Source organism: Oryctolagus cuniculus, chromosome 12 (genome assembly GCF_964237555.1).
Source record: "Oryctolagus cuniculus chromosome 12, mOryCun1.1, whole genome shotgun sequence".
In the NCBI taxonomy this organism is placed as follows: domain Eukaryota; kingdom Metazoa; phylum Chordata; class Mammalia; order Lagomorpha; family Leporidae; genus Oryctolagus; species Oryctolagus cuniculus.
Window position 1 is genome coordinate 8,930,316 of NC_091443.1, and position 17,496 is coordinate 8,947,811.

Consider the following 17,496-nt stretch of genomic DNA (forward strand, 5'->3'; position numbering starts at 1 on the left):
CACAGCTGAGACCAGCTCGGGGGACATTCCTCCATTGATGCTAAGCCTAGAAGGGATGTGAGGAGGAGGAGGAGGAGGAGCAGGAGGAGGAGCAGGAGGTCTCTATGATGTTAAAATGCCCCTGCGTGCTCCCTTCAGCAGCACAGATGCCACAACAGAAATAACACAGAGAAGATAAGCCCGGCCCCTGCACAAGGCTGACACAAATTCGTCCAGTGTTCTATAATATTTTGCCAAAATAAACAGAACCTCAACTTCCCTGAAAAATAATGCTCTCCCTACAGAATGCATCATTATTACATGGGGAAGAAGCGGCGTCTCACCATGAACGGTGATGAACGCTGTCACCAACGAGCAGCAGATGAACACGTGCCTGTGGATGCGGTACCTGAAGGAGATGCCGGCTGTAACACCCCAGCCGGGCAGGCACTCCAGGTCCTACTCAGGAGGAGGCTTCAGACAGACCCAAACTGGGTAAACTGGGTAGCAGTCTAGAGAACAGCTGGCCTGTACTCTTGGAGAATTTCATTGTCCTTCAAGACAAAGTCTGGATGAGAAACTGCTCCAGATGAAAGAAGCCCAGAGCCATGCCGACCAAGTGCAGTCCATGCTTCTGGACTGCAGCTTTTATTGGAGAGGGGAGAATTACCAAAATGAGCCAAAGTGGAATAGTTAACACAATGAAATGGGACTGTATCACTGCTAACTTTCCCAAATTCCATATACTGCATTGGGTTACGTAAGAGAAGAATCTTGTTCTTCAAAATAGACATAGAAGTACTCAGAATAGAGGGACATGATACACTCAACACACTTTCCAATGGCTGAAGAACACACATACTTGTGTGTGTGTGTGTGTGTGTGTGTGTCCCCATGTGGACAGATAAGCAAATTAACTGTGGCAAAACACCTGACAACGGTGAGCCCGGTACCTCCTCACAAACAGGAGGTACCACCTGATCATTTTCCATTCAAGAAGGGCTGAGGATTCCTGTGAGTGCAGAGGCCTGATCTGCATATTATATGGGAACCCCTTTACTGACCGTTGCTTCTAGACAGATTTCTTTCTTTTTTAAGCCAATGCTCTCTAGACTGGCTCACAGACTTCTTAGGTCTCCCCTCTCCATTCACAACCCATACATTGGTATATTTAATGCACAGTAAAATCAGGTGTTAAGTAGATCTTTCAATTTTAACTTAATATTTCTGAGTTTTACTTAACTACAAACAGCTTTCCTAGGCAGAACTATGAACCCTTGAGACACGCAGGTATCCTCTGGAACACAGTTGGAGGAATGCTTCTCTAAACTAAATGCAGAGCTCTGAACCCTCACTGTTGACACTGGGTCTCAGATGCCATCTTCCACTCCACTGAATTTTGTAAAGTAGTGGCCCTCACTAGATACCTCTGAGCATGCTCTCACACTATGTCTTTCTTTGAGCCTTAGAAATGGGCAGAGTGAGAGCAGGGCCAAAGCTCTGAGGGCAGATTTGGATTGAGTCATGAAAAATTTAGGGAACAACATTTGAAAAGCAATTAATATAATCAATCTCATCAACAAGCTAAGGAGAAAAGTCATGATACTATCAACAGATGCAGAAAAAGCATGCATTTGTAATAAAAAAATTCTCAGTAAAATAGGAATAGAAGGGAATTTCCCCAACTTGATACACATTGTCTACATAAAGCCCACAGCCAACACCATTCTTAATGGTGAGAAACTCGAAGCTTTCCCACTAAGATCAATAGCAAAGCAAGGACATGCACTCTCCCTCCCTCTCATCACTACTTTTCAACATCATACTAGAAGCCTTGGCTAATGCAAGAAAAGAAAATATAAGATACAAATTTGGAAGGAAGAAATAAAACAATCTTTGTCTGCAAAACTCCTGGAACTAGTAAGTCAACTAGCAAAGTTGCAGGATACAAAGTTAACATGCAATCGTCAATCACTTGCCCACATACCAACAATGAACAAGTGAAATTTGAAATTAAAAATAATACTATTTATATTAACATTCCTCAAAATGAAATACTTAATAAAATCCCATTAATAATTTATTTTCATTACAAAATGAAACCTAACAAGGCAAGCATGAAATGTTTATGAGGGAAACTATGAAACTACAACTCTTATGAAAGAAATCAAAAAACAACTAAATAAATGGAGAGACAGTCCATGTTCATGGATAGGAAGACCCACTACTGTCAAGAAGTCAGTTCTTCCCAAATTGATCTAAAGTTTCAATGCAATCTCAATTAAAATCCCAATAATTTATATTATTGATACTAACAAACTGATTTTACACATTATTTGGCGAGGTTAAAGACCCCCAAACAGCCCATACATTACTGAAAGAGAAAAAAAAGAATTGGAGAACCAACACTATATGACCTCAAGATTTACTATAAAGGAATAGCAATCAAGACAGTGTGGTATTGGTAAAAGAGCAGACAAATAGCTCAGTGGAACAAAACAGAGTGCTCGAACTATACTCACAGAAACACAGTCAATTTATCTTTTCTTAAATGTTTATTTATTTGAGTTATTTGAAAGGCAAAGTGACAGAAAGAGGGTGAGAGAGGGAGAGAGATTCCATCTGCTGGCTCTCCCACTTATGCCCACAACAGCTGGGGCGGGACCAGGTTGAAGCCAGGAGTCAGGGATTCCAGCTGGGTCTCCCACATGGGTGGCAGGGACTCACGTACCTGAGTCGTCACTTGCTGCCCCCAGGGTGTGCACAGCAGGAAACTGGAGCAGAAGTGGAGGTAGGACTCAGTCCCTGATGCTCTGAGATAGGATGCAGGCGTCACAAGGCATCATCTACAACGCCTGTCCCTGGTCTATTGATCTTTGACAAAGGACCAAAGGCAATGCAGTGTTAACAAAGGTAGGCGTAAAACGGTGCTGGCAAACAGCGCGGGAGTAATTTGGAATCTATGTGTAGAAAATGAATCTAGATACAGACGTTATGTACTTCATAAAAATGTAAAACACAAAACTCTAAAACTCCATAAAAATAACATAGGAGAAAATCTAGATGATCTTGAGTTTGTGGTGACTTTTTTCAGATACAATATCAAAGGAATAATCCATGAAAGAATTGTTAAGTCGGACTGCAATAAAATTAAAATTTTCTGCTTTGTGGAAGACAATGTCTAGGGATTGGTATTGTGGCACAGCGGGGTAAGCTACCTGCTGCCTGCGACACTGGCACCACATTTGAGCACTGGTTCCAGTCCTGGCAGCTCCAATCCCAACCCAGCTCCCTGCCAATGTGCCTGGGAAGGCAGCAGAAGAGGACTAGGTGCTTGGGCCCCTGCCACCCACGTGGAAGATCCAGATGAAGTTCCTGGCTCCTGGCTTCAAGCTGGTCCAGCTCCAGTTATTGTACCCATTTGGGGAGTGAACCAGTAGATGGAAGACCTCTTTCTCTCTGTTTCTGTCTCTGTTCCTATGTCTTTTATTCTTTTTTTTTAAAGACCAAATATATGAGCAGATGCTTCCCCAAAGAAAACGTGAAAAGATGTTCCTCATCACACATTATCAGGCGAATGCAAATCAAAACAAGGGGACACCACCACACACCTGTCAGAACGGCCAGCACCCAGCACGCCGACAACCCCAAATACTGCTGAGATGTGCAGCACGGATTTCTCCTCCACTGCTGGCGGGAAGGCAAAATGGCACAGCGGCTTTCAAGGACAGCTTGGTGACTTCCTGCACAGCTAAGCACTCTCACCACGTGACACGGGATGCACTCGCTGGGCCATTTTCCCCAAGGGAGTGAAAATCTACGTCCTTGCAGCAACCTGCCCATGGATGGTTACAGCAACTTTATTCATGATTGGCCAAATGTGGAGGCAACCAAGATGCCTTTCAGTAGGTGAATGGATGCATGAAGGGTAGCATATTCAGAGAATGGGACTGTATTCACTGCTGAGAAGAAATGAGCCCTCGAGCCATGAAGAGACAGCGAAGAAATGTAAATGGGTGTTACAAAGGGAGAGGCACCAGTCTCCAGGGGCCTTCCCACAGGATTCCAACTATGTGACGTCCTGGAGAAGACAAGGACACTACGGAGACAGTAAACAGATCAGTGGTCGCCAGGAGTTGGGGCTGGGGAGAGCATGTGTACGCAGTGAGTTTCTTGAATGCTACTGCATGGTGGACACACATCATTACACATTTGTCGAAACTAGAATGTCCACCACCAAGCCCGAGCCTGGATGTGAACAGTGGACTCTGGGTGCCAGTGCTGTCCAATGTACGTTCATCAATCGTAACAAAGCGCCGCTCCGGTGACAGGATAAATCAAAGCGACCCTTTGGCAGAATGTCCACGTGAATCAAGAATGTAAACTACTCGTACTCACACCTCTCCTTCCAGAAGTTTAACTTCTAGAAATTTATACCAGCAAATAATTTTTAAAAATAAAAATGATTTGGTGTAAGAATATTCATAACTACTGATACTAAAAGGAAATTGCAAACCTGTGAGAGTTCTTATGCTTGGTAAACGGTGACATCAGCTAGCCACACAGTGACATAGCCAAAAACTTGGGGTAACCCTCCATACCCCCACACTTGCACACCCCAGGACTGCCATTTCTACTCCACCATTTCTACTCTCTCAAATCTGTTCACGTCTCTCCATTCTCACCAATACCAGCTCCCATCCGTACCGCAGGGGTCACCTCCGGGCTATCTCCCGGCTTGTTTCTCCACCTCTCAGCCCATTCTCCCTACCACAGAGTGATCCTTCCAGGCTGATCGTCAGTGTCAAGCTCTCCACTGGAAAACCATCCACTGCCCTGAGGAGGAAGCTGCAACTCCTTACCGTGACGTTGCACGCCTCACGTGATGGACATTCGCACCCACGGCTCAGGCACAGGAGCTTCTGTCGCTCCCTGGCTGTGCCCCAGTGCCCCATCCTCCCACGTGGGGTGACCTTCCCACCTCTCAGCACTTCCTGAGCTGGGCTGTCCATTTATCTTCTTTGCTTCCTCACATCTCACTTGCTGCACAGTCTGGGTTCTGTCATCATTGCCCCAGAATTCCTCTCAACAAAGTCAGCAATGAAAGGAAATTAAAGAAAAATAACAGAAGAGGGAACGGAGGCAAAGATTTAATGACGTCTAAATGGAACCCCCTGAATCAGGCACTGTGTGGAGCACTCACAAACACGAACGCATTCATCTTCATGAGACCTCACGTCTTCCCAAGCAGCGAAAAGACTCCCCCTCCCCCTTTCCCCTCATCCAATCCAGCTTATCAATTCTGCCTCCTAAATGACTCTCAAATCCACCTGCTTCTCCTCTCCACTACCTTCATCCTAGCGCAAGCACCATCATTCTCAGCCGTCTCTACTTCAACAGTCTGATAACTGGTGTCTCTTTCCGTGCACTCTTGGCACAGTCTTACCAACCCACTCGTTCTCTCTCTAAGATTTTCTAAAACATAATATATAATATTACTTATATAATAAAATATGAAAGATATATATCTTTCTAAAAACAGAATAATCTTTCTAAAAAACACTGGTTTTCAATCTGGGTTTCGCCATTATTGGCTGTGTACTCCTGGGTATATCACTCAACTTTTCAATTCCTGACTTTTTTATCTACAAACTGGAAATAATACTGTGTCACAGAGTGATAACGGTGATTAAAAAAGAATCCAGATAAAACGAGAGCATGGGGCATTCCAGCTGACTATGAGTGGGAGTATAAATTATCAGACAAATTTAAAAGAAACAGCAAGAAGGGAATCCCAGCACCATGTGATTATATCTCATTTGAAATAACAAGAATGGCTTAGTCTACATTTTACAACTGTAACATGGAAAAATTCTTAGAAAAAACATTGAAGTCCTTTCAGCAGATGATAGGATACAAAGTCATCAAACTCATGGGCAGGTTAATCTTACAGTCAGCCTGGCTGGGCTACGGTTGTTTGATGAAACACTCATCCATGTGTCACTGAGAGCAAAGGAGGTTATCCTCAAATACATGCATTGAAGACCTGAAGTGTAATCAAACACTGGACAGGAACAGAAACCCTGCGCGAGAGCCCAGCCTCCCACCCAGCCTGCTCTGTGGACCCTGGACTTGCCAGCCCCCAACTGCATGGGTCCATCTTAAAATAAATCTCTCTGTCTATGCACAGACATCCATTAACCATTTCTCTGAGGAAGGCTGATGGTCACACCCGCGACAAAGCAGAGCTGTAGCTAACAGGTGACAATCCTAAGTGGCTTTGGACTTTCGAGTGTAGTAAAAAGAATCCTAATCAGGTACAACCTCAGTTCTAAACCTGGGAAACAGAACTCAAGCATGTAGTATGAGAAAGCTCACCTTCAGGGAGTCTCCAGCTGTTCGTGGAATGTGCAGCTGGCAACAGGGGACCAGCGTCCTGCACTCACCCTCTTGACCATCTAATAAGAAAATCTTGGTTGAAATCTACTCTGGGCCAACTGTGCCACTGAGGCAGAACAAACAACGAAGCCAGGCACATTGAGAGCTGCACGCCACATGTCTGTGAGAACAGAGTCTGGCCAGCTTCGGCAGCCAGCATGTTGCCGCTTACCTGTAACAAATGGCCGATGGCTGCGTCGTGGAACTCCAGGGCTTGCTCTGCGCCCGCCAGCTCCCGCAACAACGGGACACACTCAAGGCTCTTTTCACCTTTGCTGCTCTCCAGACATTCCAAAGCCTCTTTGTAGTGGGGCAAAGCTTCTTGTAACTTCTTCTGACCTTGACATACCCTAAAAAGAAATCAAAGGCATTATTTTGAAATTAATTAAAATAAAAAAAATAATGAAAATACACGTGCTCTGGCAGTTAGGATTTGACTTTCTGACCCCTCCCGTCCAGGAGGGAGCAGAGCACAGCGGTCAGGAGCACAGATTCTGGATTCCCCGGGAAGTTCACGTCCTGGCTCCCCCACTCTTTCTAGGCAGGACCCTCAATTCTCAGGACAGTTTCCTCGTTTGTAAGGTAAAGCTAACAACAGTGCCCACTTCACTGGGTTATTATGGAGATTAATCTAGTTAATATTCACAAGAACACCTAGAACACACACAGTTTCTGACAGATACAAAGTCTATGCAGACACTGGCTTTAAAAATTTTAAATACTTTATAAAATGACAATGGCAACGAAAAGGTTGTTCTATAACAAAACACACACACACACAATTCTGCTAACTCTATTTCTAGGGATGTATCTTGAAGAGATACTTTTGCAGGGCAACAGGAGACAGACATCCTCCAGGGATGTGGAAAAGGACGAAGCACTTCCAGCTGACCACCAGGAAGCTGTCCAGGCAGGTGGCGGCGCGGATGTCACACTGTGGAATGCCACAGAGCCGTCACAGTCAATGTGACTGTGCTCACCAGCACCGAGGGATAGCCATCTCACGTTCTTCAGTAGAAAAGTTTAAAAATATTTTGAGTATCTTCTCATGCAAATGAAAATGTTCCTAGTCTACGTGGATGCATATGTGTGGGGAGCTGCCAGTGGACGGTCAGTAAGTGTCAGCAACGCAGAGGCAGGGTGGGCACTTGGTGTAGCAGGTTAAGCTGCTGCTCGGGACGCCTGCGTCCTGTATCAGCTCAAGTCTCAGAGTCTCTGCTTCAGATCCAGCTTCCTGTGAATGCATCCTGGGAGGCAGGGATGATGGCTCAGGGGCTTGGACCCCTGTCACCCACATGGAAGACCTGGGTAGATGGGAGACCTGGAGAGAGTTCTGGGACCCTGGCTTCAGCCTGGCTCAGCTGTTGTAGGCATTTACAGTGAACCAGTAAATGGAAGATCTCTCTCTCTTTCCTTTTCTCACTCACTCTCACTGTCTCACCAGATGGACTATAATTACTGTAAGTAGTTTTGCTTTTCTACTGATACTTTTCTAAATTTCCCAAACTTTTTTCTCTAGAACTATATTACTTGTATATCAGAAAAACATTGTTTTAAAAATTAGAAGTTAAAGTGACTGTGGGAATATATTCCTATTGCTTCTTAGGATAAGAATCTGTCAAGGGCCGGCGCCGCGGCTCACTAGGCTAATCCTCCACCTTGTGGCGCCGGCACACCGGGTTCTAGTCCCAGTCAGGGCGCCGGATTCTGTCCCGGTTGCCCTCTTCCAGGCCAGCTCTCTGCTGTGGCCAGGGAGTGCAGTGGAGGATGGCCCAGGTGCTTGGGCCCTGCACCCGCATGGGAGACCAGGAGAAGTACCTGGCTCCTGCCATCAGATCAGCGCGGTGCGCTGGCCGCAGCGCACTGGCTGTGGCGGCCATTGGAGGGTGAACCAATGGCAAAAGGAAGACCTTTCTCTCTGTCTCTCTCTCTCTTTCCACTCTGCCTCTCTCTCTGTCCACTCTGCCTGTCAAAAAAAAAAAAAAAAAAAAAGAGTAAAAAAAAAAAGAATCTGTCATGTAAAAACTACACACTTACATAACTTACATATTGCTCAGCAAAAATAACTGCAAGCATTTCAAAGTAATCTTCCTAAAATATGTGCTAAAACTTAGAAACTTTTTCTTTCATGGAAAGATTTTATGTACAAAAGTCATAATGAAAGATACCAGTCCCTCCCGTGTTGCCCTCTGCTCAGGAATCTGTAACACAAAAAGGCTGAGGAGTCCCAAATGGCCGTAGGTGGACTGAGACATGAGTGAGAAAGTAACGGAAGGCCACTAAGAAATCGGTCTTATTTCAACTCCATGATTGGGAGATTTTTCACAACCATCTTTGCTCTGGAGAGGAAGTCAGGGAAGCAGGAGGGACGCTTTTCCAGCCTGTGGTCCAGGCGCCACAAGGACGTAAAGTGCCGCTCGAACACGTCCCAGACTTGGAGAACTCGCACCGTGTGTGGAGGCTGGAAACGGGGTGAGGTCAGGGCACAGGCGAGCCTGGGCCAGGTGGGAGCGGTGCCGGCAGCAACTCTGATGTGGGAAGGAACGGGATGAGTGCTCGCAGGTGCCTCAGGAACACCGAGCACCTCTTCTGATTCTTTAGGAGCCCAGCGTGGGGTGGCAAAGCTTCAGCTTTGCAAATATTATACTTACGTTTTAAAGAGAAAGCCCCACCCCCTTGCTGGTAATAGAAAGAGGCTCTGGGATATATGGTTGGTGAGAAATGACTTCATCATCCAGACAAAGCTTAAACATGTAGTCAAAGATTCAACGTAAGCAAACTGGTCCAGGGGCCACATCTGCTCACTGTTTGTTTTTGTAAATAAAGTTTTATTGGCACATTGCCACTCCCATTACATATGTATCAACTAGGGCTTCTTTCGACCAACACTGGCAGAGCTGAGTGGTTGCCATAGAGATTGTACAGCCTACAAAGTCTAAAATATTTACTATCTGGTGCTTTATAGAAAGTTTGCTGAGCTCTGGTCTGGAATCTAATCACATACTTCCAAAACAAATTCAGATTCTTTTTCCTAGCTAATTTAGCTAGATATTTGAGCTAAGGAAAAAATCTCCCTCTTTTTCCTTTCCCATGTTCAGAAACAAGGCAGAGGATACTAAGGAAGTAAAAAATGGGTCTTTTGTCTCCAGAGCTTCCTGCAAAAGTCACAGAGTAACAAAGCGAATGCAATCACAAGAGGATTGCATTTAAAAGGAAGCAATAGTCAAAACTTAGTAATCAAGCTCATAAGAGAGAAAGAAGAAAGCCATGGCATTAATCTACATGAGAGCAATGCTTTCTTTTCAGAGATGGGATAGGACACTAAAGAACAGAGTACCATAGGGACAGTAACGGTGAGGACCACAGGCAGCTGTAGCCACCACCGAGTACCATGGCCGAATGCACCATGTGTCACTCCAAGTTAACACTGCAGCACCTTTCTAGGTTTCAAAGTCATCTTGCAAACACCTGCCTCTAGGGGAAAACTTTACAGAAAGGAACACAGACAGAGAACCTGAGAATCAAGTAACACGTCTGTGGAAGGCTTTGCACATTGAAGCAAGCCACAGAGATGGGTGTCAAATGCCCGGACATAACCATACCACTTACTCCTTCTCCCAACCTGTGCGCCACAGGCAACAGCCTCAGCGCATCCTTGTGTCCAGAGGGGCTCAACTACAGTCACAGCTCCACCCCACCACTGTGCACAGAGGACTATGGAAGATTCCAGATAGCCTGAATCAAACTTATTGAAGACATTGCACAAGTGAGGTAGGTATTGTCTTAGCCCATTGAGCTTTTTCAAAAAATGGAGGAAAATGTATTATAAGAATAATAAATAATCATCAGTAAAAGGAACACCATTATGCCAATACAAATAAAAACTGGGAAAAAAAAGTTCCAAGTGGATTAGAGGCCTAGGTTTACACGGTGACAGTGGGGGCCGGGCTGTGGTGCAGCAGGTGAGGCTGCTGTTTGCAGTGCTGGCATCCCACAGGAGCTCCGGTTCAAGTCCCGGCTGCTCCGCTTCCAGTCCAGCTCCCCGCTAATGGCCTGGGAAAGCAGCAGGAGATGGCCCAAGGCCTTGGGCCCCTGCACCCACCTGGGAGACCCAGAAGCTCCTGGCTCCTGCCTGGCTCAGCCCATTGGGTCATTTGGGGAGTGAACCAGCAGATGGAAGAACTCTCTCTCTCTCTCTAATTCTGCCTTTCAAACAAATAAATAAATCTTAAACAGCAACACTCTCGTGCCTTTGGAGAAGATATAAGAAAATGTAACCCCATGACCTTGGGTAGGAAAGGACTTCTGATATAAAATATTTTTGTACAAATCAGAATAAAAAGAGAGGTAAATTTGATGACATTAAAAATAAAAACTCAGGGCAGGTATTGTGGTATAGCAGATGAAGCTGCCATCTGCAACGTGGGCATCCCATATGGGCACCAGTTCATGTCCTGGCTGCTCCACTTCTGATCCAGCTCCCTGGATCCAGCAGATGGAAGATTTCTCTTTCTATCTTTCCATGTATCTCTCACTTTCCAATAAATTAATTAATTTAAAAAAAAAAAAAAAAAAAACTCAAGGCCAGAACTGTGGCACAGCAGGTTAAGCCACCACCTGCAACACCAGTATCCATAGCCAAGTGCCGGCCCCCAGTCCTGGTTGTTCCACTTCCTATCTAGCTCCTTGCTATCAAGCCTAAGAAAGCAGCCAAAAATGCCCTAAGTACTTGGACCCCTGCCACCCACGTAGGAGACCTGCCTGCAGTTCCAGGCTCCTGACTTTGCCTATCTCTGGCTGTTGTGCACATTTGGGAAGTAAGTTCCCTCCCTCCCACCCCCTCTCTCTCTGTTGGTAAGACTTCCAAATGGGTGAAAATATACAGACATTCAAGTAGATGAAAACATACAAACACTGAAAAAAGGAAGCCCACATCTCCTATCAGAGTGCCCGATTAAACACCTGCCGCTAACTCTGGATTCCGGCTTCCTGCTAATGAGACCCCGGCAGGAGATGACGATAGCCTAAGTAGCTGGGTTCCTGCCACCCATGTGGGAAACCCAGACGGAGTTCCTGGCTCCCAGCTTCAGCACTGGCACACCCCTGGTTATGGGAGGCCATCTGGGGAGTAGATGGCACCCTCTCTTCCTGCTTATCTCTTTATTTATTAAATAAAAAAGAAGTAAGTAAATTTTAAAAAGAAAGTGAAAAGGCAAATTATACATTGGGAGTAGAGTATATACAATTGAGGTAATCAGCAAAATAGTGCATTCCCAGAAATACAAGGAATGTCTCCAATTTGTGAGAAAAATGTGGACAGTCCAATAGAAAATGAGCAGAAGATGTGCACAGATAATTTACAGAACAGAAGTTCCAAATGTCTAAGAAGCATACGAATGTTCAACCTCACTATCGGGACATGTCAGGAAAGAGACCGTGAGAAATGACTGTGTATCCGTGTTGATTCACACCCTGCAGGGGAGCACGACCTGGTGGAAAGCACTGGGCAGACCCAGTAAAGGCCAGGTAAGCTTGTCAGGTAAGCAGTTCCACTCCTGGGAGTTCACTACTACAGGGATGACCTTGCACACATGCCCAAAACGAGGCTGGATAACAAGCGTGCCGGTAGTGACAAACCGGGAGCAATCCGTGAGGACGGACCACCACATCCGGGGAAGTCAGACAATTAAACACAATGACGAGACCGGGGCTGTAGGTGTCCATCGATAGGGGTGTGTGTATCTCAAAAACACAGACAGAATGGAAACAAGCAAGCGGCAGAAGGAAACATGCATACTGGGTTTAAAACATGAAAAATAACATATCTTTATGGTCCTACACATATGCAGCAAAGGGCATAAGAACATCTGGAGTAATGAAAAATAGCCAGACCTTCAGAGTGTCTGCCTGTTAAGCCGGGGAAGAGAAGCGGATGGGGAAGAACACAGCAGGCCTCCACGCCTCTGAAATCTTTTACCTTGTAAGCACGGTGGCATGCACATGAGACGCTGCATAATCACAGCTACACGTCCATATGCCTACAATATTTTCTTTGGAAGATGAATGAATGCAATGCTCTGTTGTTGAGTGTGTACAAAGAAGGAAGCCCACTGCACCCTGGGAGCCCCAGGCGTTGCTGTCGCCATCACAGGGTCCTGGTTCAGGGGCCCTCCAGTGTCCACAGCCACACCTGGCGAGCCTCATGAGGCTTGATGATGGGACACTACTCCTGGCTAAGAAGAGGCAAGACAAAAAAACACATTGCTTCAGTTTCACAGCTTATGTGGTAAAAAAGAAACAAAGACAGAGTGCCCTATCAAGAAACGACTAAGCTACAGTCCCAGACCATCTCCAACTCACTTAGAAGCATCAGTCAATGTTGGGTAATCTTGTCTGTTTCCCTTTCCTCCTGTGTAACATTTGGGTTAGCAATATTTTCTCCTTTTCCATTCCTACCTGCCTGTGGGGGATGCTCTGAGGACTTATTGCCTCGTGCGAATGCATTTGGTAGCTTTAGGGAACACCCGAGACAGATGAAAAAGACAGGGAATTCTGAACAGCAGAATGTGGCGGTATGCTAATTTGGCAGGTCTACAGCTTAAAGCATGGCATGTTTTATTGAATGAAAATACATCCACAGGGATTCTACAGCGCACACGAGACACTGCCTCGTCTCCGGCGTGTCTCGGTCTCGGGAGAGCTCACAGGCGGGGGCGCGTCTGAGCGTGCAGCACGTGCAGGCAACCTCCTCTGGCACAGTGTCCTTGGGAAGGCTCCAGAGCTTGCTGAGAGCACTGAGCACCAGGGGAAAAGACAGGCTCGGGGGGATGTCCTTGACCATGGGACTCTGATGGGAGAGCAAGCCCGACAGACGACAAGAGGGTTTGGAGCCAAGGTGAGAAGAGACTGACTTCGGGGTCTCTGCCACGCGGTGCGTGTGACCTGTGCCCTGGTTTGCAGCACGGGCTGGCTCTGCTCTGTCATTTCCCAACAATCTGGGGGTGTGCGGGGCAGGCTCAGCACTCTCGGTTGCTTCCTTTGAAGATGGGAATACTCAGCGCCTGCACCTCACAGGGGAACCAGACTGGGAGGCACGCGGCAGCGGCCTCACCCATGAGGGGCTCAGCAATGGCAGCCCTGGGGCTTTTCAAAGTGTTAATTACTACTTGATACATATTAGCATGTGTCAGATAACTACTCAGACACATACTGTTGGATATTTGTTACAAACTACTAGTAATGCATATTATTATTTCAAACCATCCTTCTATTATCTCAGTCATTATTATTTAGGAAAAATGTGCATTATAAGGATATAGTGTCAGAAAGGGAAAGATAAAAAAGATAGAGCTCTAAAATATTAAAGCTTTAGGGAATTCAAAAAGTAGACAGCAGATAAAGCATATGAGAGTGACCTGTGCCACGTGGTTTTTGATTCCCTACATTAAAAAAGAAAAAAGAAAAAGAAAATCGGACTCTAATGGAAGTTAAGAGCATCTTGCCAATCGCGGGGATATCGGATCATGAACCAGCACATAAATAAGTAAATAAATGGTTTCCTGTCGGTAAAGCAGCAGAGCCTTCCAGCGCAGAATGGCTCACAGGAGCTGCAGAGGTGTCTCTCCCGGAGAACACAGACCGCTGCCAGGAGCAGGCCGGGGAGAAGCAGGGCTTGGAGCGCTGGTCGCTTGTCTCCTGCAGAGAGCAGTGCAACTCGGCATCCAGGAGGAATGAAAAGAAGATGTTAGGGAAAAAAGAAATCGGGTCCAGAAACAAAAGTTAGACCTGGAGCTCACCCCTGGACCGATTTTCAGGGGACTGTGGGATCCAAGTACGGCAGGAAACATTCGACACAGGGGCAGGGGGTGGCATCGGGGTGCAGTGGGCCAAGCCTCTGCTTGTGACGCCAGCATTCCGTACTGGAGCATCGGATCCAGCTCCAACTGGAGTTCCTGGCCCCTGGCTTCAGCCTGGCCCAGCCCTGACTGCTCCAGACATTTGGGGGATGAACCAGCAAACGAAAGATCTCTCTCCTTCTCTGTCACTCTGCTTTTCAAGTTAACTAGTAAATCTTTAAAAACACTCCCACAGGCACGAGTACGGGGACACCACCTCAGTGAGGCCACAGCAGTGCCCGGTGGACGCCTGCACCTTCTCACTCCCGTCTGTCTTCTGCTCCTGCCCAGAAGGGACACGCTTAGTACCCCTGCTTCAAAACGCTTCGGACCACAAGTGCTTCTGGCTGGGATGTCTTCAGAGCTGGGAATACTTGCAGAAGGCTTTCCCTAATCTGAAGATCCGAATGTAAACACTGGGATTCGGGATGCTCAACCTGTACCAGCTAAAGGACGATCTTCCCATTCCTCTTCTGCTTTGGAAACCTTGTGACAGAATTACTTTCCACATCTTGTGACTACAAGAAAGAGAGAGCAAGACAAAGCAGCAAAAATCAAGATTATAAAACAAGCATATGGAGATATTTCATTTTAGCTTGGACGGCAAAGGAGAGCAGACAGAGCACTCAGCATTCTCAAGTCACAGGGGAAACACTGTACGTGAGGGGCAATCGTGCCGCGCAAAGCCTGCATCTGTCATGTGACCATCTGCCTTAAATTCAGTTTAGGGACAAAATGACAGAAAGAAAAATGCTAAATTAGAGAGTAAATATAACAGCAGTTGCTTTTATTTCCTTTTTCTTTTCCTTCTCTTTCATTTTTGAGAAGCTACCATTTGTCCAGTGCTTTAAAAAAAAGATTTTCAATGTTGGGGCTCAGGGGTTTAGCCACTGCCTGTGTGGCCTGGCATCCCATATGGGTGCTGGTTCCAGTCCTGGCTGCTCCTCTTCCAGTCCAGTTCCCTGCTAATGAACCTGGGAAGGCAGTATCAGAAGACGGTCCAAGTGCTTGGGCCCTTGCCAACCACATGGCAGACCCAGATGGAGTCCCAGGATCCTGGCTTCCACCTGGCCCAGCCCCGGCTGTTGCTGCCATTTGGTGGATGAACTGGTAGGCACAGAAACTCTCTATCCCTGTGTGTATATGTGTCTCTCTCTGTAAAATAAATAAATCTTTTTATTTGGAAGGCAGAGCAACTCGGCTGGGGGGAGAGGGGGAGGAAGGGAAGGAGGGAGGGAGGGAAGGAGGGGGAAAGAGAGATCTTCTATCTGATGGTTCATTCCCCAAATGGTGCAATGGCCAGGACTGAACCACATTGAAGCCAGGAACCTGGAACTCTATCCAGGTCTCTCTTGCATGTGGGTGGCAGGGCTCGATACTTGGGCCGTCATCCACTGTCTTCCCAGGCATGTTAGCAGGGAGCTGGATGGGAAGTAGAGCACCTGAAACTGGAACTCGTACTCTGATATGAGATGAGGTGTTGACGATGGCACCTTAACCCCCAGTACCACAACGCTGGCTCCCAGACACTTTAACGTGGTGTCCATTTACTCTTCCCAGCAACACACTGAGGTCCTGCCATTCCCAGGCTAACAGGAGACCCAAGAGAGCCTCAAAGGAAGCCAGGATTTATCCAAGTCGGAGTGAACACTGATTTGAACCCCGGGATTCTGACTCCACAACCCACTGCCTTGAAACACCTGCCAGGTGTCCTGTTGATGCTCTCAATATGAAAAGTATTTACTTATTCCTGGGCTAGTTAGGCACGGCCAGGCCAGGCCAGCGCCTGCTGGGCAGGCTGTGAATGGAGCCAAAAACACCAGGTAGTGCAGTCACAGGGAAGGCTGGGAGGCCGGGGGTTCCTGAGCAGCAGAGCACCACAGCCATGCCATGTGGAGGGGTGATTTAGAAAGACGTGCGTGTGTGCCTTTGTGCACAGCAGTGTTCACAGGTACAAAGACAGCTGTCTGTCCCTGTGGATCTATCTTTCTGTGACCAGGACAGAAGATAATTTTTCACATCTGGGAAAAGTATGCCCGTTTTTTCCCAGAGACTTTAACAGATTTATAGAAATACAACATAGGGACACATGGCTTGGATTCACTCTCCTAAATTAAGAAGTCAAAACTGATGAAGCAGGGCTGGGGCAGAGGAGGAGCAGGGGGAGGCCCTCAGGCACGGTGAGGCATGAGTCACCCTGCAGCACTTAACTGTCCGCCAGCCCAGCGAGCAAGGCGCTGGCCTGGCCTGGCAGGCACCATAAAAGGAGAGGCAGGAGGAGGAAGAGGATTCACAGAAAGATCTCCTTTAAGAGGCACGTAAGTCCCATGAGAGCTGCCTGAGAGATTATCCCGGCCTTCCCACCTCCAAGACCTGGCAAAGGAAAAGACTGCTGTGGTTCACGTGTGACCACAAAAATGGGTAAAACCAGAGCTCTGTTACTTCCGGAAGCCGATCAGTTTGAACAACACAGTTGCATTTCAATGCGGATGGAAAGCAGAGTGAGTGCGTGGGAATCACGCAGTGTAAACACGCACGACGCAGTGAAGATGTCAGGGTGGAGATTCAGGATGAAAAGAGTGGCAAAGTTGGAACAACTCTGCTAACACAGAAAGTACACGTGACTTCCTAGGTCAGCCTGGAATGCGAACTGAACTGCTGGTTGTGTTCAGCCCTGACGCGAACGGGCCTCGCCATCTGCTGGCAAGGTTTGGTACTGCTAATTTAAAAGCCAGACTCCAAGAAGGTGGCAGATTATGGCAGGAGATAATTTACAGTTTTGTAAAAACACTGCTCAGTATTAAGCTATAATACATTAGTCAGGCCCCGACAGATGCAGCAAATGCCACATCTCAGACCTCTGATTCATTTTTATCCTGTCTTACAAGATGGAAGGGAGAGACTGCACTGGACGACCCACCTGTGGAATCCTATATGACGGCCGTTTGGGCTTGGTTTCTGTCACCCAGCATTATGTTGATAAGAATCAAGCGTAAGCATAGCCTGATCATTTTCTTGGTCACCAAAAGATCACAATTTTATCTATGCTACTTTTTAAAATATGTAAAATAAAAAAAAAGCTTACGTTGGCCGGCACTGCGGCTCACTAGGCTAATCCTCCGCCTGCGGCGCCGGCACTCCGGGTTCTAGTCCTGGTCGGGCACCAGATTCTGTCCCGGTTGCT

General features: G+C 46.8%; 1 protein-coding gene and 1 non-coding gene across 6 annotated transcripts in view; one reads left to right on the forward strand and one right to left on the reverse strand.

Annotated features, from left to right (window-relative positions):
* TTC23 (tetratricopeptide repeat domain 23) overlaps window positions 1–17,496 on the reverse strand; it is a 98,387-nt gene that overhangs the window by 43,517 nt on the left and 37,374 nt on the right. For all 5 annotated transcript variants that reach the window (XM_070053504.1, XM_008248783.4, XM_002721772.5 and 2 more), the window contains exon 6: window positions 6,590–6,767. In XM_070053504.1, the coding sequence (XP_069909605.1) occupies window positions 6,590–6,767 (178 nt within the window). The remainder of the gene's footprint in view (window positions 1–6,589; window positions 6,768–17,496) is intronic.
* On the forward strand, window positions 126–233 carry LOC127483886 (U6 spliceosomal RNA). The gene has a single exon (XR_007910678.2). It is a non-coding gene; the product is annotated as a U6 spliceosomal RNA (small nuclear RNA).